The 17,854-nt window shown below is 44.3% G+C and overlaps 1 protein-coding gene across 4 annotated transcripts in view; it reads right to left on the bottom strand.

Annotated features, from left to right (window-relative positions):
* Nucleotides 1-11,674, bottom strand: part of PTPN3 (protein tyrosine phosphatase non-receptor type 3) — a 136,231-nt gene extending 124,557 nt beyond the window's left edge. For 2 of the 4 annotated variants that reach the window (XM_044452295.1, XM_044452365.1), the window contains exon 1: nucleotides 10,569-11,362. In XM_044452295.1, the coding sequence (XP_044308230.1) occupies nucleotides 10,569-10,695 (127 nt within the window). In that variant the 5' untranslated portion in view covers nucleotides 10,696-11,362. The other 2 variants (XM_044452310.1, XM_044452302.1) reach the window with 2 other exon arrangements.
* Nucleotides 11,675-17,854: the final 6,180 nt, after the last annotated feature.

Here is a 17,854-nt window from a genome sequence, read left to right as displayed (position 1 = left end):
CAGGTGAATGTACAATTCTGACTTCAAAAAACAATTAACCATTTGTCATGTGAACAAAAAGACACCAGACTACTAACAACAGCATATAGCATTCATTCATTTTTCATTGTCATATGAGTGGTGAGTAAGAATGTATGCTGTAATTAACACAAGCCTCTACTAGTAATTGCACAAGCATTACATACAAATCTGTGTTGTGTCTTGTATATTTCAGCAAGATTAACTGCTGTAACTACTTATTATTATGGTATATATTCAACCTCGAAGGAGGAAGGGGAAGAGACCTGGCATTTCACATAGTGAGGCAGTTTTATTTCTATTAATTCAAATTAATATTCTGCATATGTAAGTCAAAATGGCATTTTTTAGGAAAAAATACAAAATTAACCCAGAATGCTCAGTTGTTATCAATACCCTCTGGTCTGATATTGACAACTGTTACCAAAAAGGATACTACTGACTTTACTAACAGAGTTGTTATGAGGATTACTAAAATAATGTATACAAACTACTTTGAACAAATCAGAAAGCACCATGTAAATGCTAAGTAATCTTTTTAATGGTTAATTGGACAAAGATTGCATAACACATTCTGAATGAGTGAATGTACGAACTACACATTATACCTATTAATACACTACATCAGTAAAAAAGTTATCTTGGGGAGCAATCCTATGGCTGCTAGACACTGTCCATGGTAACATTTGGAGTCCCAGCTACAACTCTGAAAAAATGTTCTGAATGCAGAACATTCCACTGTCATAGCTGGGGCAGTTCTTTCTTCACTTGGGTGCAGCTCTGATGTTTATTTATTTAAAACATTTCTATGCCGCCCCCATCACAACAAAGCCTAGGGGCGGCTCACAAAGAATACATAAATACATACATAATTAATGATAATATAACAATTAAAAAAAATTTTGCACTAGTGAGGTGGGCAGGAATGAGACTCTGCCAGGATAAAGGTAATCCCAGTAGTGCCTCAAGCCCTCCTTTTCATGGGCAGGAGTAAAGCAGGGGCTGAAAGTGACTTGGTGCGATGGACAAGGAAAGTTCAGCAGCATGCCTCAGCTCTGTACACTTCTCTCCCTCCACTGGCTGCCCATCATCCTTCAAGAGGGTTACAGACAGCCACTCTGGATGAATCCCTTACTCTTCTTCATTTGTATTTGCCTCAGAAGTACATTTTCCCCATTTTGCAGCTTTGGACCTAGACACTAATTAAAAAAAAAATAGAAGGCTGTTGAAAACAGTTGACTCCAAAACTGTATTGTTTCCCTATCCAATTTTTGTGTTTATAGCAGGTAAAACACTTACCTACTGCCCGTAAGCCATTTTCTGCATGCTGAAGCAAGTGATACCAGAAGAATGTGGGCACAATGCCAAATAACAAGCATTGTACTAAAATCTACAGTAAAAGCAGCATACTTAAGAGCAGGCCACACAGATTATTCCTAAATTTCCATGTTTTACATAATCTCAAGTGGCATCCCTCCTGCTTACAGGTTTGGTGGAACTACTTGCTTTTTTGGAGTGGGAGTAAATTAGGAGTATTTTTGGCACTTTCTGGTATTCATGGCATTCTAGTATTGTAGTATGCAATACGGTTTCAAAATATAACTATTTCATTGCCAAAATTATACCTAGCATGACACAGGGAATAAATCTTGGGTTTATTTCTTTCTTTCCAGGCATAGAAGCCAAAGTGTTCATTTGTACTTTAGCTACTTGGAAGTTAAAGTATCTACTTCTGCTTTGTTTCATAGCAATGTATCAACAAATATATGCCACTAGATTGAATATTATGTGAAGCGAAGAGATTCAGAATTTGCTACAAGCAAAAGAACTGTCTGTAGAGATGTCATTCACCAGGTGTCATTTTTTTCATTTTCAGCAAATTAACTTATCAAAATAAGAAGACAACCTATGCAGTACAATATGTGAGAAATTCCAAGACTGGTTGCCGTTTCATAGTTTCAAAAAACATTCTCCTTGCTAACCTCTGCTTTCCAAATGGCAACCCAAACAGGTGATAAATATTATGCATGTTTTCACATTTGATACTCTTTCTTTGAACTTCAAAATAATATTTGACCTGAGCTTTCTACATGAGTAGAAATTAAAGAGCTGAAAAAACAAGATTCTAAAAGTACAAAAGCACTCTAGATAGAAAGATATAAATATAGACAAGTTGGAACTAAAGAGTGGTAGGAAAAGTGGATACAATACATGTTCAAGTACTTTAATTATTGGTGCATCAGCAAGCAAATGAATGATTCAAAGTAGGAAGTAATGTTAGTATGCCAACAGCTTATCAAAACTCCAGTAAAGGCATTTTCTTTAGTTCAAATGAAATGAAGTAAGTTTCAAGACATTAAGCAACACACGGGAGAAGCAAATATTCTGCCTAGACTTTCCTCTAACTACTGACAGTTATCCATTGTCAGGGTACACATTGGTTTTTAATTTCCCTGAAGTTGTCATTTGATTAAACCTGCAACAGGCTTCACATTTCCTCTGTTTAAGGGTTGACATCCACTTCAAAATTCATACCAATTCATGTAAAGCTAGATGTCTTCCCCTCCTGTAAACAACAAGACAATATAAACACATATGATGATGACTAGCTTCATCATACCAGGAAAAGTTTACCTGTTCACTCAAAAAGTCCTGAGCTTGTAGTAACATAATCTACTTATACCTCTTAGACCCTGGCTGGGTTCACAAATCACAAGAAGCAAACTTGTGTGGTTACCATGGTTTGCAATTTTTTTTACCTTGGCATACCTGACAACCAGGCTCATGAGGATAACTCTCCTCCTTCCCACTATCTCCTTCCCTCTGAAGCCTGCAAGGAGTATTCCCAGGGGGAGACCACAAAGGAAAATAAGGCTCCTCCCTTTGACAACCACAATTGCAGGCCAAGTTTGGCTCACTGTGGCTGTCAAGCAGTCTCTACTGTACAAACAAGGCTCATGCTCTGAAGCACAGGAGAGGACGAAACAGCTGATCAGTCTCCTGCTCAAGGGGGGGACCGCTCAAGCAGGAGGGGTGGTGCCTGGTCCATACTCAGGCAAAGAAGATTGGAAATTGGTTGGGCAGTGCCGTGAAAGAGGGCAGTGTCACTCAACCGACTCCCCCACTACACCGCATGCACCTGAGGGAAGCCTCTCACACAAGAGAACAGAAGCACTGAGAATCAGCTGGGTGGGTGCAATGCTGGTCAGTTGATTCTGCCTCTATCTCCCCATGTATCTGAGAGAAGCCCCTCACATGCAAGAGTGGATCAGCTGGTCAGCAGTGCCAGGTGGGAGCAGTGCCACTCAGCTGGTTCCCCCACTCATCTCTCTCTCTTACTTCAGCATGCTGTATAGACATCGCCAACTTGGTGCCCACTGGAGCAACTTGCAAGCTACAGCAGATGGAGGAAGTGCTCATCTCCCTTTCTCACTCCCATTTGCTAGAAAGGCATCCCCAACTTCTCTGTGGGAGCTGGGTTGGAGACACCTCTCTGGCAAGTGGGAGTAAGAATGTGGGTCAGTGGGATAATCAGCTAAAAAAGCACAGCCCCAAACTGCACACTGTTGCCCAGCAGATTCGAGTTCATCAGGCATATGTGTAAGGAATAGTCAGCTGAGCAGAGCTCAGCTGATTGCCCACTCCTACCCCAAAGATCTTTAGGACAGAAGGCAAGCAGAGTCAGGATACCTCTGAAAGTTGTGCAAAATGACAGCTGATAGTGGTGTTCTCCAACTAGCTACTTGCCAAGAGCGGCAATAGGCCACTCTTGCCATGTGGCTCTATGATTCTTATTACCATGAATTGTGTTTCCCAGGTTAGAATGACACAACAAATCATTGTGGTACTGAGAAACCACACAGCAGACAATTGTTTCTCTTTGTGGTTTCTAAAGACAAAATGTAGCATGCTGAAATATCACAATAGGATTTGGATGACATGATAGACTAACAATGGTAAAAAAAAAAACCCTACTGTGGCTCATTGTGTGATGTGAACCCACCCACTATATGATGTGCTGAGCTCTACAGGAAGTTATAAAGATATTGTCCATTTCTTCTGCAGAATTCTTGCCCACAGTAGTATATATGAAGATCATCTGAAATAAATTCACCCATTCCTGTCCATTTTAGTTTACTGATTCCCACGATCTTGATGATCAGTCTTGACCATGTCTAACTTACCATGATTCATAGACCTTACCTTCCAGGTTCCTATGCAATATTGTTCTTTACAGCATCGGACTTTCCTTTCACCACCAGATACAGTGGTACCTCACCTCACGAACACCTCAGTTCACAACCAAATTGGGTCACGAACATAAATTTCATAAAAATTTTGACTCAGATCATGAACTCTGCATTGGGTGGAGACCGCGATCACAGCCATCTCCCCCCCGCACCTGAGTGGGGAGATGGCTGTGATTGTACTGGGGGGGGGGGGGGGGAGATGGCAGAGATCGCACCTGTCTTTCCTGCACAAGTGCACCCATGATTGCGCCTGTCTTTCCTACAGGAGTACAACCACGATCTTGGTCATCTCCCCCCCCACAGCATGATCGTGCTCGTCTCCCCCCCCCGAGTGCATCCACGTTCACGGCTGTCTCTCCCCCCCCAACATGCCAGCATTCGCGCCCATCTCTCCCCACCCAACACGCTTGTGTTCGCACCCGTCTCTCCCCCTCCCCCTAGCGCTCCAGGATGACGGGTGCATGTAGGGATGACAGGTGCCATCGCAGTCATGCTGGGGAGGTGGGGAGATGGCCGCGCTCATGCTCGGGGTGCGGGGGGGAGATGGCCACGATCTTTGTTGTTCTTTGTCACCTTGCTTCACATTTTTCTGATTAAAAAAAAGTTACAGAACGGATTAACCTAACCTTATTTACATTGAACCTTATGGGGAAATTTAACTTGGCTCACAACCAATTTGGGTCACAACCAGAGTTGTGGAACGGATTAAGTTCGTGAGCCAAGGTACCACTGTACATCCAGAACTAAGTGTCCTTTTGGCTTTGACCTCGTCACTTCATTCTTTCTGGCACTCCGCTCTTTCCCAGTAGCACACTGGACACCTTCTGACACCTTCTGGACACTGGACCAGGAATGAGCAGTGGGGTGGGGGGTTAAAATGGTAATATACAGCTAGTGTTTATTGTTTATTACTGTATTTACTACTAGCTCTTATAATAACAGGTGTTTATTACTGATATAAGTAGCAACCCTACTATCCACCTATATAGGAGACTGTTTGGGAACTTGATGTGAGATACTATGCAGTCCTCAAAAGGAAGGAGGCAGAGTTGTAAAAATAACTAATGTTTTTTAAAGCTGAAAATTATTAAATTGCCCACATCTTAAAAAGAAACTTGCAAATTTGTCAGTACCAAGCACTTTGGAGTAAGGGCATTTTAAAGATCCTTTAAACAATACATATGACTATACATAGAATATGGATCTTAAAGGCAACTCCTAAACAATGAGTTACTTCATCCTACTATAACTATTACTAGGATCATCAGTTAGTTATCTCTTCAGTTTTCCAAATATAATTCTCCTTATGTAGGCAAATATGACATCATCCACACAAGCAGGGGGCATCAGCAGGCTTGGAAGAACCAAAATGTATACAGAAGTGCAAAGATTCTTCACATTCCTGAGGGAACCCCACAAAAAGCTCAGTGAAGATCCTGTATGTTCAGTAGGCATGAAATGCTTACTGACAGCTGGAGGTAGGAGCACCAGGGCATTTTTTGTCATGGAGTGCAGTGGAACGGTGTTCCGGCACCTTTTTTTCCAATGGATTTTACGAAGTGATTTTGAATAGTACCAGATCAGCAGCAAACATCATTAACATAGTGCCTGCGGGCTGCTTTTGTCTGCTATCTGCTATCTGCTAGTGAGATAGTGAGGGTGCACTGCTTGGCTTGGGATTGGTGTGTGTGGTCCAGTGCTTACTGCCGGCGACATGAGTTCCGGCACCTTTTTTTTTTTACAAAAAAAGCACTGAGGAACACTAAACTGTGATAAAGGTGTATAGGTGGCAGAATGAAACAGAATGACTGAAATCCCAAAAAGAACCTTACCACATAATCTTTCAGTGCAGGGTCCGCTGGTACTTACTAATACTAGAATCTGCATCATTGGCTAAACAAGAAGAAAAAGTCCATGCCTTTTGCAGTCTCAATGGTGTGGAGGAAACCCACCAATCATAGTAGCGACTGCTATTTTTTGCATGGTTCCCCCAATTCCCTCAGTCTCGGAGCCAATTAATACTCAGGACTTAATTTTCCTTTATTAGCGACCTGATTCTAGTAACATTTAGCTACTTTCATTTCCAAGGCTTTCTCCTTGTAGACCAGTGTTATGATTGTTGAAGAAATCCACAATGTATTCTAATAAGTTCGTGTTTCTAAGGATCTGACTTGCAGATTCCACAGCAAACAAGTTTTTCCTAAATCACACAGATTCTATGGATTTGCAGGCTAGTTTTTTACTTTCCAAAATTTTATAAATATTTAGTTGTAGAGAAATATGAAAACTAAAAGAATGCTGATCAAAATGCACATTTCCTTCCATAAGCATGAGTGCAAAAAAACCACATTTTGGGGAGTTTTGTGCATTTTGGAAATGTTCAGGAAGTTCTGACAATCACTGGACAATGGAACACAAGGCACCTAACAATCCACAAAAAGCAAATGGAATGGATATAACAAAATTCACTTCCCTACCTCTGATGAAGTAGACTATAGTCCACAAAAACTTATGTCATAATAAAATTTTCAGTCCTTGAGGTGCCAGAAGAATGTCTATTATTTGACATACATTCCACTATGACCTAATTCACATGTAATGGCAATTCATGGGTTGTTTAACCCACAATTTGTTGGTGCCACAGGGAAGAAAGTGAACACACTGCCTCTAGCCCACTTGCCCAAAATTCCACTTTGTATCCAGTTTCTCAAAATTCTTGCCCAAAATTCCACTTTGTATCCAGTTTCTCAGACAACCCAGGAATGCCCCATTCCAGGGTTGCTTGAGGCAATATCTGAACCTCAAACTCAAGTTTATGCAGATGCACTTGGCTCCAACAATTCATGGGTTAAAAAACCCATGGGTTGTCATTAAGCAACCTGGGACATTATCTTTGTATTACACTTGATGAATCACACTGCACATTGCTCACATTCATTCTTTGTTACCCTTGCCTCTTTCTCCTTTTGCTGCCATCTTCTCTTGCCCCACCCATGGTCTAGATTTAGATTATAAGCACTTAGGACATTAACATAAGCCTCTGTAAAGTGTCATGGAACTTAAAGACTCTGTATAATAACAATCTATATCTGTAATAGCCAGTTCCCAACATACCATCATATGCACATTTAATCAAAGAAGAAACAGCATTCATTCTCAACTAGTCTAGTAACCAGGACTTTCACCCCAGCCCCCAAAGTATCCCTCAATAGTTCCCTCATATAATAATGAATGATGGCACTTACTTATGTTTGAAAAGTAAAAGACTATTACTGAGAGGCCACTAGGTGGTCAAGGCCTCAATGATAAGGGTATGAAGGAGATTATAGACCATTATTGGTGTGCCAAATGCACAGAAACACACACACAACACTTCCTGGAATATGAAAGCCCTCCTTCTATATGTGCACCCTGAGACAGAATGACAGAAATAATTAAAAATAACATTTAGAACAGAGCCACATTCCTTCACAGCATAGGGAATGTCTCATCTAGGACAGTGCCTACTACAACATTTTGAAGGCATGAACAAAAATCCAAAATTTTCTCCAAAAATCCATGTTTTTTTAAATGATACATTAAAGTCATGCTATCAGTTAAATTTCTTTAATCCATTGATTTTATTCTTATTAATACTGATAACTATGATAAGGAAATAATTTCAACTTGGTTTATACTTGATTGCATAAACTGTACGCCTGGCAATGAGATAGCCACTTTCCCCTTTAAATGGAAAAGTAGTCAAGTGGGAAGTATGATAGGCTTAAGGCTGTTTCCTGGATGTACTAGGCCTTCCTTATAAGAAAGTTTCTCATTTTCATTCAGAAAAGCATTAAAAATGACACCCCCACCTTCAGCCTGAACTGATGCTGTTATTCTGCCACATTACTTTTCCATTTTATACAGCAAGTAAAAGACAGAAGCACTCCTTTTCTCAGAGATACACCACTATCAAAAGATGATCAGCATAAGAGGTGTGTCCAGAAAGTAATGAGAACGGTTTTTAAAAATTGTTTTATTGAATTTTTTTTACAATTGAACATTGTCTCCTTCAAAGTATGCACCATGTTAGTGTACACAATGCTCCCAGAGAGTTTTCCATTCTTCATAGCATCCCTGGAAGTCTTCAAGTGGGATGGCATTCAGAGCCTGCATAGTGGCTCTTCAGATGTTATCCACACTACCAAAATGGTGTCCTTTCAAACCATTCATCATTGGGAGTATGAAAAAGCAGCAATCAGGCAAATTGGGGCGGTAGGGTGGATGGGGAAGCAGCGTGATGTGTTTTTCAGCCAAAACCTCTGACAGCCAAAACACTGTGATGCACACGAAAAACTCTTTGTCTTAAGTGACCAAGAACAACTTCAAGGTGTAAAATCTCTGATTCGCAGTTTGACCAGTAGGTACAAATTTCTTATGGACAATTCCATGTGAATCAAAAACAAACAAACAAACAAACAAACCCCAATGACCATTGATTTGACTTCTGATTTGCTCATTCAAGCTTTCTTGGGGTGAGGTGACGAGGGTGTGTGCCATTCTGAACTTTGTTTCTTCATCTCAAGATCATACTCAAACCCAGGATTCATCTCCCATGATCACTCAACTCAAAAAATCAGGCTGTCTTTCCAAATGGGCCAACAGGCCTTGGCAAACAAGTTGACAATTTTCCTTCTGATCAGGTGACAAATTCTTTGGAAAAAGTTTTGCACACACTTTTCTCATGGTAATTCCCGTTTCCTCTGCAATCATTCTGATAGTGAGCGGAAGAACACGGCTGAAAACAAACTTCAGTGCATCCACATTCTGTTCCTTTTTTGATGAAGAGGGGCATCTTGATAATTGTTTGTCTTCAACACCTTCTCATCCTTCCTTGAAGGCCTTGTGCCATCAGTACACTTGTGCAGATGATAGTGCAGCTTCTACATAAGCTTTCCCCACCATTTCCAAAGTTTCTGATGCACTTTTACCCAATTTCACACAAATTTTTATTGTACCACTGTTCCAAACTTGCTTGCATTTTACTTACTCACTTCCATTTTATGAGGCACTTGAACAGGGTGTCAAAAAAAAAAATGTCTCGACTCTGACAAAGCTGGAATACAATTGATCAATGTTCTAACATATACGTGGCACCCCACCCCAAGTGTCCTTGGCCAGCTTCTCCCTTCACAGAGCCCTTCTCAAGCATAGGAACTTCACTCCCATTAGTTTCTGGACACACCTCATATTTCCCTGAGATTTACCAATGCTCTGTCACTCCATCAAGCAGGTACCCCAACAGATACACCCAAAGGACCACAGAGCAAAGCTCAGGTAGGAGTCAGCAGTTTACCTGCCCTCTGGTGTCAGCAGTGCCAGACACCTACACCACTCCTGCCAATGGAAGGGTCATGGAGTTCTGCATGCACACATACACAACAACCCACATGGGTGGGCCACTGTCCTCTGTGATATCACCTCTAGTGACATCAACATCTCCTCTCCCCCGATTCCCAAATTATAGCACAAAAAAGTCCTGCCCACTTTCTCTGGGTGGCCCTGAGGACCAGGCCGAACATGTCACAGAAAATGGACAGGTGAGCAGAGATGGCTGTTCCTCAAGATCTCTGCCAGAGTACATCCTCTCTCTCCCACTCCCATCTACCCAAGCAATTCACTTGCTTTTTACTTCCTCAAGTCTCCCTCAGAGCTTCTTCAGAACTAAGTCAAAAAGTTTCTCATTCTCTACCCACCATTCTTAATGTCACTTGCCTACATCATGCCCCTCAGATATCTCCTATTTCTCTCCTATTGAAGACACTCAGATTATTCAGACTTTAAGCAAAGCATAGCATCAGACAGAAAACTCTGTCTACATTCCCCAATTCAAAGCACTATCATCTTTCAAGGCCCTAAATGGCTTGGGGCCAGACTATCTAATGATCTGTCTCTTCCCATATATACTTGCCCAGACCCTAGGATCATTTTCAGAAGCTCTTCTCTGGGTGTCCTCACCAAATAAAGTGAGACAAGTGGCTATTAAGGAGAGGAACTTTTCACTCCTGCTGTGGAATGCCACCCCTAGCCTGGTGCCTAGGCTGTGGTGTATTTGCTGTGACCTTTTAACTGCTGTTTACTTTTAGTTTTATACTCTAGATTTGTATTTTTAAACATTTTATATTGTGTTTTACTATATTTTATTATTTGAATTGTTATGAACAACCCAAAGAATTTGAGCTATTGGGCAGTACAAAAATGTAATAAAATAGTTTCATCCTAATTGTTTCTCCAAGCCAAATCAGGACACTGTGGACTAACCTGTTTGCTTACTGGTGGGGCTTTTTGACCACCACCAGCAGCCAAACCTCTGGATTATTTGTTGTTTTTGTGTCAGTGCAGTGCAGCTCATCTGGAATCGAATGCAATGGATGAGACACAAGCGCATTTTAGGTAAGGAGAGAATCTTCTGAGGGAGGAGAATCTGGGGAGGCCCCTCACCTGCCTGCCTGCACCTTCACGTTACATTGCTGAAAACTTCCTTCAGTCCTCATGGCACAAGAGAAGCCCATTGTGTTGGCAGCTATTGCTTCAAGGTGCCAGGAGTGCCTTGAGGTCCGGGTTTCTGACTGTGCAGTTCTCTCGTATTCTGCTGCATGGTAAGGAGGGGCGCCTCTTCTGACAGAGCAACACAGAAGCCAACCGGCCATCTGCCCATGTTAAAAGAAAGTACTCTTTCTCTCCTTAGTTTCTGAGCTGCATGGTGGGGAAAGGACCCGCCCCCCTTTCCACCTCACGGTGAGAAAGCCAGGTGATCATCCCTGCAGTGAGGAAGGGAGAAAGCAAGCTGGCTCACTCCACCAGGGGAGCTTGGGAGGAGACACACCAGGCAGGCTTCAAATGCTTTGGTGAAAGCCCTATGGGGGGGGGGGGAATACCTGCCTGCGAGCGAGCAAGACTGCTTCTCTTCGTTAAAGTGTATGAAAGAGGACGCTCTCATGCCCGCATGTCTGCCAGTGGCTCCACCTACTATTAGCTGTCTTGCCCGGCGCCCCACCGACCATAACGGGCACTGGCACAGCCAGAAGTACAGTGCCAGCGCACTCAGACTGCTCAGCCCCACCTCCGCCTCGCCCTGGAACTTGCCCAGCAGAAGAGGTCCAAACGCGGAAACGATCTTTTCCGCCTCGCTTCAGCGCGGCGAACTTTCTTTTCGGGGCTAAGGCTGGGCGAGACACCCTCCGTCCTGCTCCGTCGCGCTCGCGCGCATTCCTTTCCCGTCCCGGTTTGTAACCTGCTGGCTCCGCGCCCCAACCGAACGGTGGGAACCTCGACAAGTGCCGCGGGCACGCGCGACCCCAACTCCAGCCTGCAGTCACCCGTAACACCAGCACAAGACCAGGAAGCTCTGTGCCCGCGGCGGCGAAGCCGTCCCACTCCTGGCACCGCCCACCGCCACCCCCACAGCAGCCGCCGGCAGTTCCCTCACTCGAGCCGCCAAACGCCAAACGCCAGCCGCCCCCTAGTGGAGCCAGAGCGCACGGCCGCTCTCCGACCAAGCGACACGCGTCCGCCACCACTGGAGCTCGTCGAAGCGTTCAAGTCCGCTCAGAGCGCCCAGTTCCGCAGGGGCGCGACGTCATAGAGAAAGTCTCGCGCGCCTGCGCTCTGCAGCTGCGGTCGCTGCTTGGCTTTTGCTGGTGTTTTACGGAGACCGATTTTACCCTAGAGAAAGCTCTCGGATCAGATTCACATCTCTGTCCACTCATCTTCGGTGCGAGACCTGATTCCGTGCTTGCTTGCTCAGAAACAAATCTCTCTGCGCCTAACTTCTTCCCAGGTATATGAGGTTAGAGGAATCCCATTAGTCCCTAAACCTGCCTTTTCCAACTTAAAGCCAAAGAAAAGCATCTGGAAAGCACCCGGTTGGGGGATGGCTGCCTTACACAGACGAAGACTGTGCTGTAATTTGCTGCATTGCGAGTAATCCAATGCGAGTAAACTGCGTTTATGAATAGCAGAAACATCACGCAAAGCAGGTCGCTTAGAGTACAATCCTATGTGCGTTTAAACAGAAGAAACGCCTTTAACTCCCAGATTGCCCCCCACCAGTCATGCTGTTTGGTTTTGCGCTGAAACAGGCTAGGATTGCAACTTCAATCATTGATAACATTGCACCGATTTATATATCAGAACACCTGTCAAATCTCACATCCCATAAGAAAGGGAGAATATTTTTTTGGGTCCCGCCATTTTCTGCTCTTTGAACTTTAAGTTTTTGCATTATTTTGATTATGTTATTGTAGTCATAGTTTCAAATCTTGTTTGGGAAGCATTCCCAAAGCTGTTGGCATGCATAGAAGTGTCATAATGCAACTCCTTGGCTGAGGGAGATTTCAGCAGAGGTCAGATTGAAGGCTTTAGTACTACTAAATGAATGCCTGAACAGCTTGGGACTAGGATACCTGAGAGAGTGCCTTCCCCTTACCAACCTGCCCAGTTGCTGATGTCCTCAGATGGCATGCTCCTGGTGGTTCTGCATCAACCCATGACCCAGAGAAGACCCTTCAGCATGATAGCTCCTTTTCTGTGAAGTCCCTGCCTCTGGAGGTCAGGCAGGCATTAATACTGCATTGTTTCTGGCACTTCCTGAAAACATCTTTAATAAAGGAAGACACCTTTGGTTGACCAGCTACTGTTTTTATTGATATTCTGCTTTAATACTGGGTTATAGTCTTTCATCTTTGTTTTGCTCAGTTCTCCAGAATCTGTCTTTAAGGGGGATGGTATATAAATGATGTGAATAAATAAAACAAGTCAATAGTGAATCAATAAATACTCCTGTGCTTAGAATCCCCCTTCCTCTTCTGCTTTTGATGCAAATTTTGCTATCCTTTTCCTTGTCATGATTGACTTTTTGTCTCTGAAAGAGTTATTTAGTGTGTTGTGTGGTTCTTTTACAGTGGGTTTCTCACAAGTCTCTTCCTCAAGAAACTCGAAGCGGTTTGAGAGTTCCACTGCTTCCATGGATGCAGAGTGTTTTCTAGGTCTTCTACGTCTATTACCCTGTTCCAATGAGTTTTCTTATTTTCCCTTCTCTCGCGGTTCTCTTCTGCCACCTCAGCTTGCTTTTGCGTTTCTTCCTTCTGGACTACACTTACATGTTGCAGCTCCTCCTCTCTGTCCAGAAACTCTTCATTTTCTTTTATTGTCCAGAGGGTGGACACTCGCTGCTCCAGTGCTCTCACTTTTTCCTGTAACAGGGGTACGAGTTTGCAGCAGTTGCAGTTGTTGCAGGGCGCCACTGTGGAGTCTTCTTGGTGCATTGTTTGTGCCACCGCATGCAGTGGGGGATTTAAGGTGAAAATAAGGAAGAGAAGCAAAACGAGGGTGGGGAAGAAATGTTAGGGACCTCCTCCAGGACCTCCTCCACCAAACTCCTGTTTGCTCTCCCTGGTCACTCATTTCCTGGGAGTTTGGCTGCTTGTATCCCAGAGGCCCTAGACCAGCTGGGGCAGCTTGCTCTCATGTGCTCTGCTCTGCTTGTAGTCAGGAACCAGAATGTTGCAGAAAGTCCTTTTTGACTCAGCCAGGTCTTGCTTTCCAGCATCAACCCCATTTGTTTCTAATGGCAAAGCAACCACAGCTTTCAATGTTACAAGCAGGCATGAAGTGAACCCATTTGTGCCTGCACTGATTTATAAGCCTGACACAAGAAGCAGGGATTTCCTGCCAGTCAAGTGCCTCTCGGATTAGAAACATAGAAACAGCGAATCAGAAGGGGTCTCCCAGGCCATGTAGTCTGACCCCCAGCTCCAGCTGGCTCTGCTCACGACATGGCCATCATGTGCATGTCTAGCCTATCTGTAAACACCCTCACCGATGGGGCATCAACCACCTCCCATGGAAGCCCATTCCATACCCTCGGGGTCCTAACTGTCAAAAGATGGAAGCGCTTCCTGGCATCTAAATGGAACCTTGGTTCCCTGAGCTTTGCTCCGTTGGAGCTCGTCCTGCCTTCCTCTGCAGGGGAGAACAAATTTTCTCTACCCACCTCTGTGTAACATCCCCTCACTTATCTGTATGTCTCCTCTTCTTCAGGCTGAAGAGACCCAGTTCCCTCAGTCTCGCCTCATACGGCATCCCCTGCAAACTGGCCAACAACCTTGTGGCCCTATGCTGCACTGACTCTAACCTGGCTATATCTTTCCTGTAATGAGGGGCCCAAAAATGGACACAATACTCCAGTTGCAGGCACACCAGAGTTGTATAAAGTGGTAGTAGTACCTCTCTTTATCTAGAAGCCAGGCTTCTGGCTATGCCATCTAGGGTGGTGTTCACCCTCTTGACCACCGCATCACACTGCTGACTCATGTTTAACCTGCAGTCAACCAGCACCCCGAGGTCCCTTTCACAAGTGCTGCTCTCCAGGCACTTGTCCCTTAACCTGTACTTATGACACCCATTCCCAAGCCCCAAGTGCAAGACCTTGCACTTATCCACATTGAACGCCATCCTGTTATCTCTTGCCCACTTTCATAATCTTTTCATAATCCATAATCTTTCATAGTCCAGATCCTTTTGGCTAGATGGAGGGGATGCAGTGGATAAGGTTTACCTGGATTTCAGCAAGGCCTTTGACAAAGTGCCCCATGATATCCTGGTTGAGAAACTGAGTAGTTTTGGATAGACCCAAGCACTATCCAATGCATTAGGGCATGGTTGACTGACCGAAAGCAGAGGGTAACCATTAGTGCGGAAACATCGGCATGGCGGCCAGTGACAAGCAGGGTCCCCAGGGCTCTGTCCTGGGGCCGATCCTGTTTAATCTTTTCATAAATGACATGGAAGAAGGGGTGAACAGTCTGCTGATCAAATTTGCAGACGATACTAAAGCTGGAGCAGTGGCCACAATTGAGGAGCAGGTACTCCAGATCCAAAAGGATCTGGACAGACTATGGAAGTGAACAGGAGACAACAGGGTGGTGTTCAATGTGAATAAGTGTGAGGTCTTGCACTTGGGGCATAGGAATAGCTGTCATAAGTACAGGTTTGGTGACAAGTGGCTGGAGAGCAGCACTTGTGAAAGGGACCTCGGGGTACTGGTTGACTGCAGGCTAAACATGAGTCAGCAGTGTGATGCAGTGGTCAAGAGGGCGAACACCACCCTTGGTAGCATAGCCAGAAGTGTGGCTTCTAGACCAAGAGAGGTATTACTACCACTCTATATGACTCTGGTGTGCCCACAACTGGAATATTGTGCTCAGTTTTGGGCCTCTCATTACAGAAAGGATTTGGCAGGTTAGAGTGAGTGCAGCATAGGACCACAAGGTTGGTGGCTGGTTTGCAGGGGATGGAGTATGAGAGGAGACTGAGGGAACTGGGCCTCTTCAGCCTGGAGAAGAGGAGACTCAGAGGGGATCTGTTGGCGACATACAGGTATGTGAGGGGATGTCACACGGAGATGGGAAGAGACCTGTTCTCCCCTGCAGAGGAAGGCAGGACGCGCTCCAACAGAGCAAAGCTCAGGGAACCAAGGTTCCATTTAGATACCAGGAAGCACTTCCTGACAGTTAGGACCTTGAGGGTGTGGAATGGGCTTCCATGAGAGGTGGTTGAGGCCTCATCAGCGAGGGTGTTCAAAGATAGGGTGGACATGCACATGGTGGGCATGTCATGAGTGGAGCCGGCTGGAGCCGGGGGTCAGACTAGATGGCCTGGGAGACCCCTCCTGACTCCCTCTGTTTCTATGTCCCTTCTACCACCCTTTGAAAATTGGGACCACTGATGCCACCCTCCAGTCCTCTGGAACTCCACTCAAAAATGGAGGCCAGCAGGCATGAGAGAACTCCTGCCAACTCTCGAAGTACTCTCGGGTGTAAGCCATCAGGACCTGGTGCCTTTGTAATGTCCAGTGCCCTGAGGAGCCTCTCGACTTCTAGGGAGGTGACTCTAATCTGTGTCCCTAAGTCCCCTGTCTCATCTAATCTCTTATGCGGATCTCCCCCATCCTGCTTTGGGGGGAACACAGAGGCAAAATAGTCATTTAGCAAGGGAAATCCACTCCTCTCCACACTCAAGCTGTAGTCACCAATGTTGTATATGAGGAGGCAGAGCTTTCATTCCATCAATGTTTCCCCTCTGTCCCCAGGATATGCACCCTGCTGTTTTTGCCTTTAAGGAGGATCCTAGAGCTGGTTTCTATTTGTTTCATTTTGAGAGTTTAGACGAATTTGTGTGTGAGCGAGGTGTGGCACTACTAGGCATTATGGATGGGAGATTATGGAAGTTCTAGTCCACCACATCTGGAGGGCACCCAGACTCAGTTGACAATTCAGATTATTCCTGACCACAAAGGTTGAGTGTCTCCTCCAGAATCTCCCAGCAACACTGTTACAGGGCCTAAGAATATTAGCCAAAATATCAAAGGTTCATTCACTTGCTTATCTTCTAGTGCATACTATTATTATTATTATTATTACATTTCTATGCCGCCCCTTGCCGAAGCCTCAGGGCGGCTTACAACACAATAAAATACATTGAAATACAATAGCACATAATAAATTACCATTAAATACAAAAATACAAAAAATACATTGGGTTACATTATATTGCTTTTTATCTGCATGGACATGCATTTTGGATGCATTTTAAACAGGCCAGTGCCTATGAAAAAGAAGAATTGTAAAAAAAAAATCTGACATCAGCAGTGGCAGTATTCAGGAGCCAGCAGAACATTTCAGCCTAACAGAATGCTGTTATCTGTCATAAGGAAGTGTTCTGGCAAGTTAGCAGAAACTTTGATGCCACTCATTTGTGTCTGAATAGAGATTATGGTTTCTTGCCCAGAGAGGTATTAATTCACTCAGCGATACTAGGATGATTGTACTATCACCAATCACTGCTTCACCAATTTGAAGTAGTAATTGACTTGCAAGAGCCTGCACTTTTTGCATTCTATTTTCCTTTCACTCCAATCTTTATGTTAATTCCCTTTATGCACATTTGTACTTGATAATTGAGGATCATACTCTGAGTGTCAGCTTTACTCTACAAACATTTATGCCATAATCAAATATGAAGATATTTAAGATGCCCCCAAACGCAACCTGCCCAGGAAGTGGAAGAGCATGAGATTATTCTAAGGATCTTTCTCTGTACCAGTGTTAAGAGCAACTGTTCCAGGCAGTAGGGGGAGATTGCACCAAAGTTTTCCTCCAGTATAGGTGCTTGGGTGTAGGTTTCTCCAGAGGAGGTAGAAGATCTGACATAGGCACCAGGGGAATGTCACCATGAAGACCATGAGTCTTCAAGGACCAGGTGGGCAGCTTAGCACAGCTCTGTGCTTGATTGGATGGTCACCATAAGGCTGCATTCCAGAGACCGGCAAGGCTGAAGGCAAAAGAAGGTGGGACCAAATGCAGAAGGGATGGGGCAAAAAGACAGCATATACAAGCATATTTTAGCTTAGAGTTCTTCCCACCTTCAAAGAGGCATTTCACCTTTTTAGAATGCAGACACTGCACAAAAGCTGCTTAAACCAGCAAATACTCATTTTTGGGGGGAAGGAGATGGGGCTGGCGCTAGGACCAGGGTGTGGGAAAAAC

Source organism: Varanus komodoensis, unplaced genomic scaffold (genome assembly GCF_004798865.1).
Source record: "Varanus komodoensis strain SLA01 unplaced genomic scaffold, ASM479886v1 scaffold10, whole genome shotgun sequence".
Lineage (NCBI taxonomy): Eukaryota > Metazoa > Chordata > Lepidosauria > Squamata > Varanidae > Varanus > Varanus komodoensis.
This window is presented reverse-complemented; position numbering and strand designations above follow the sequence as displayed.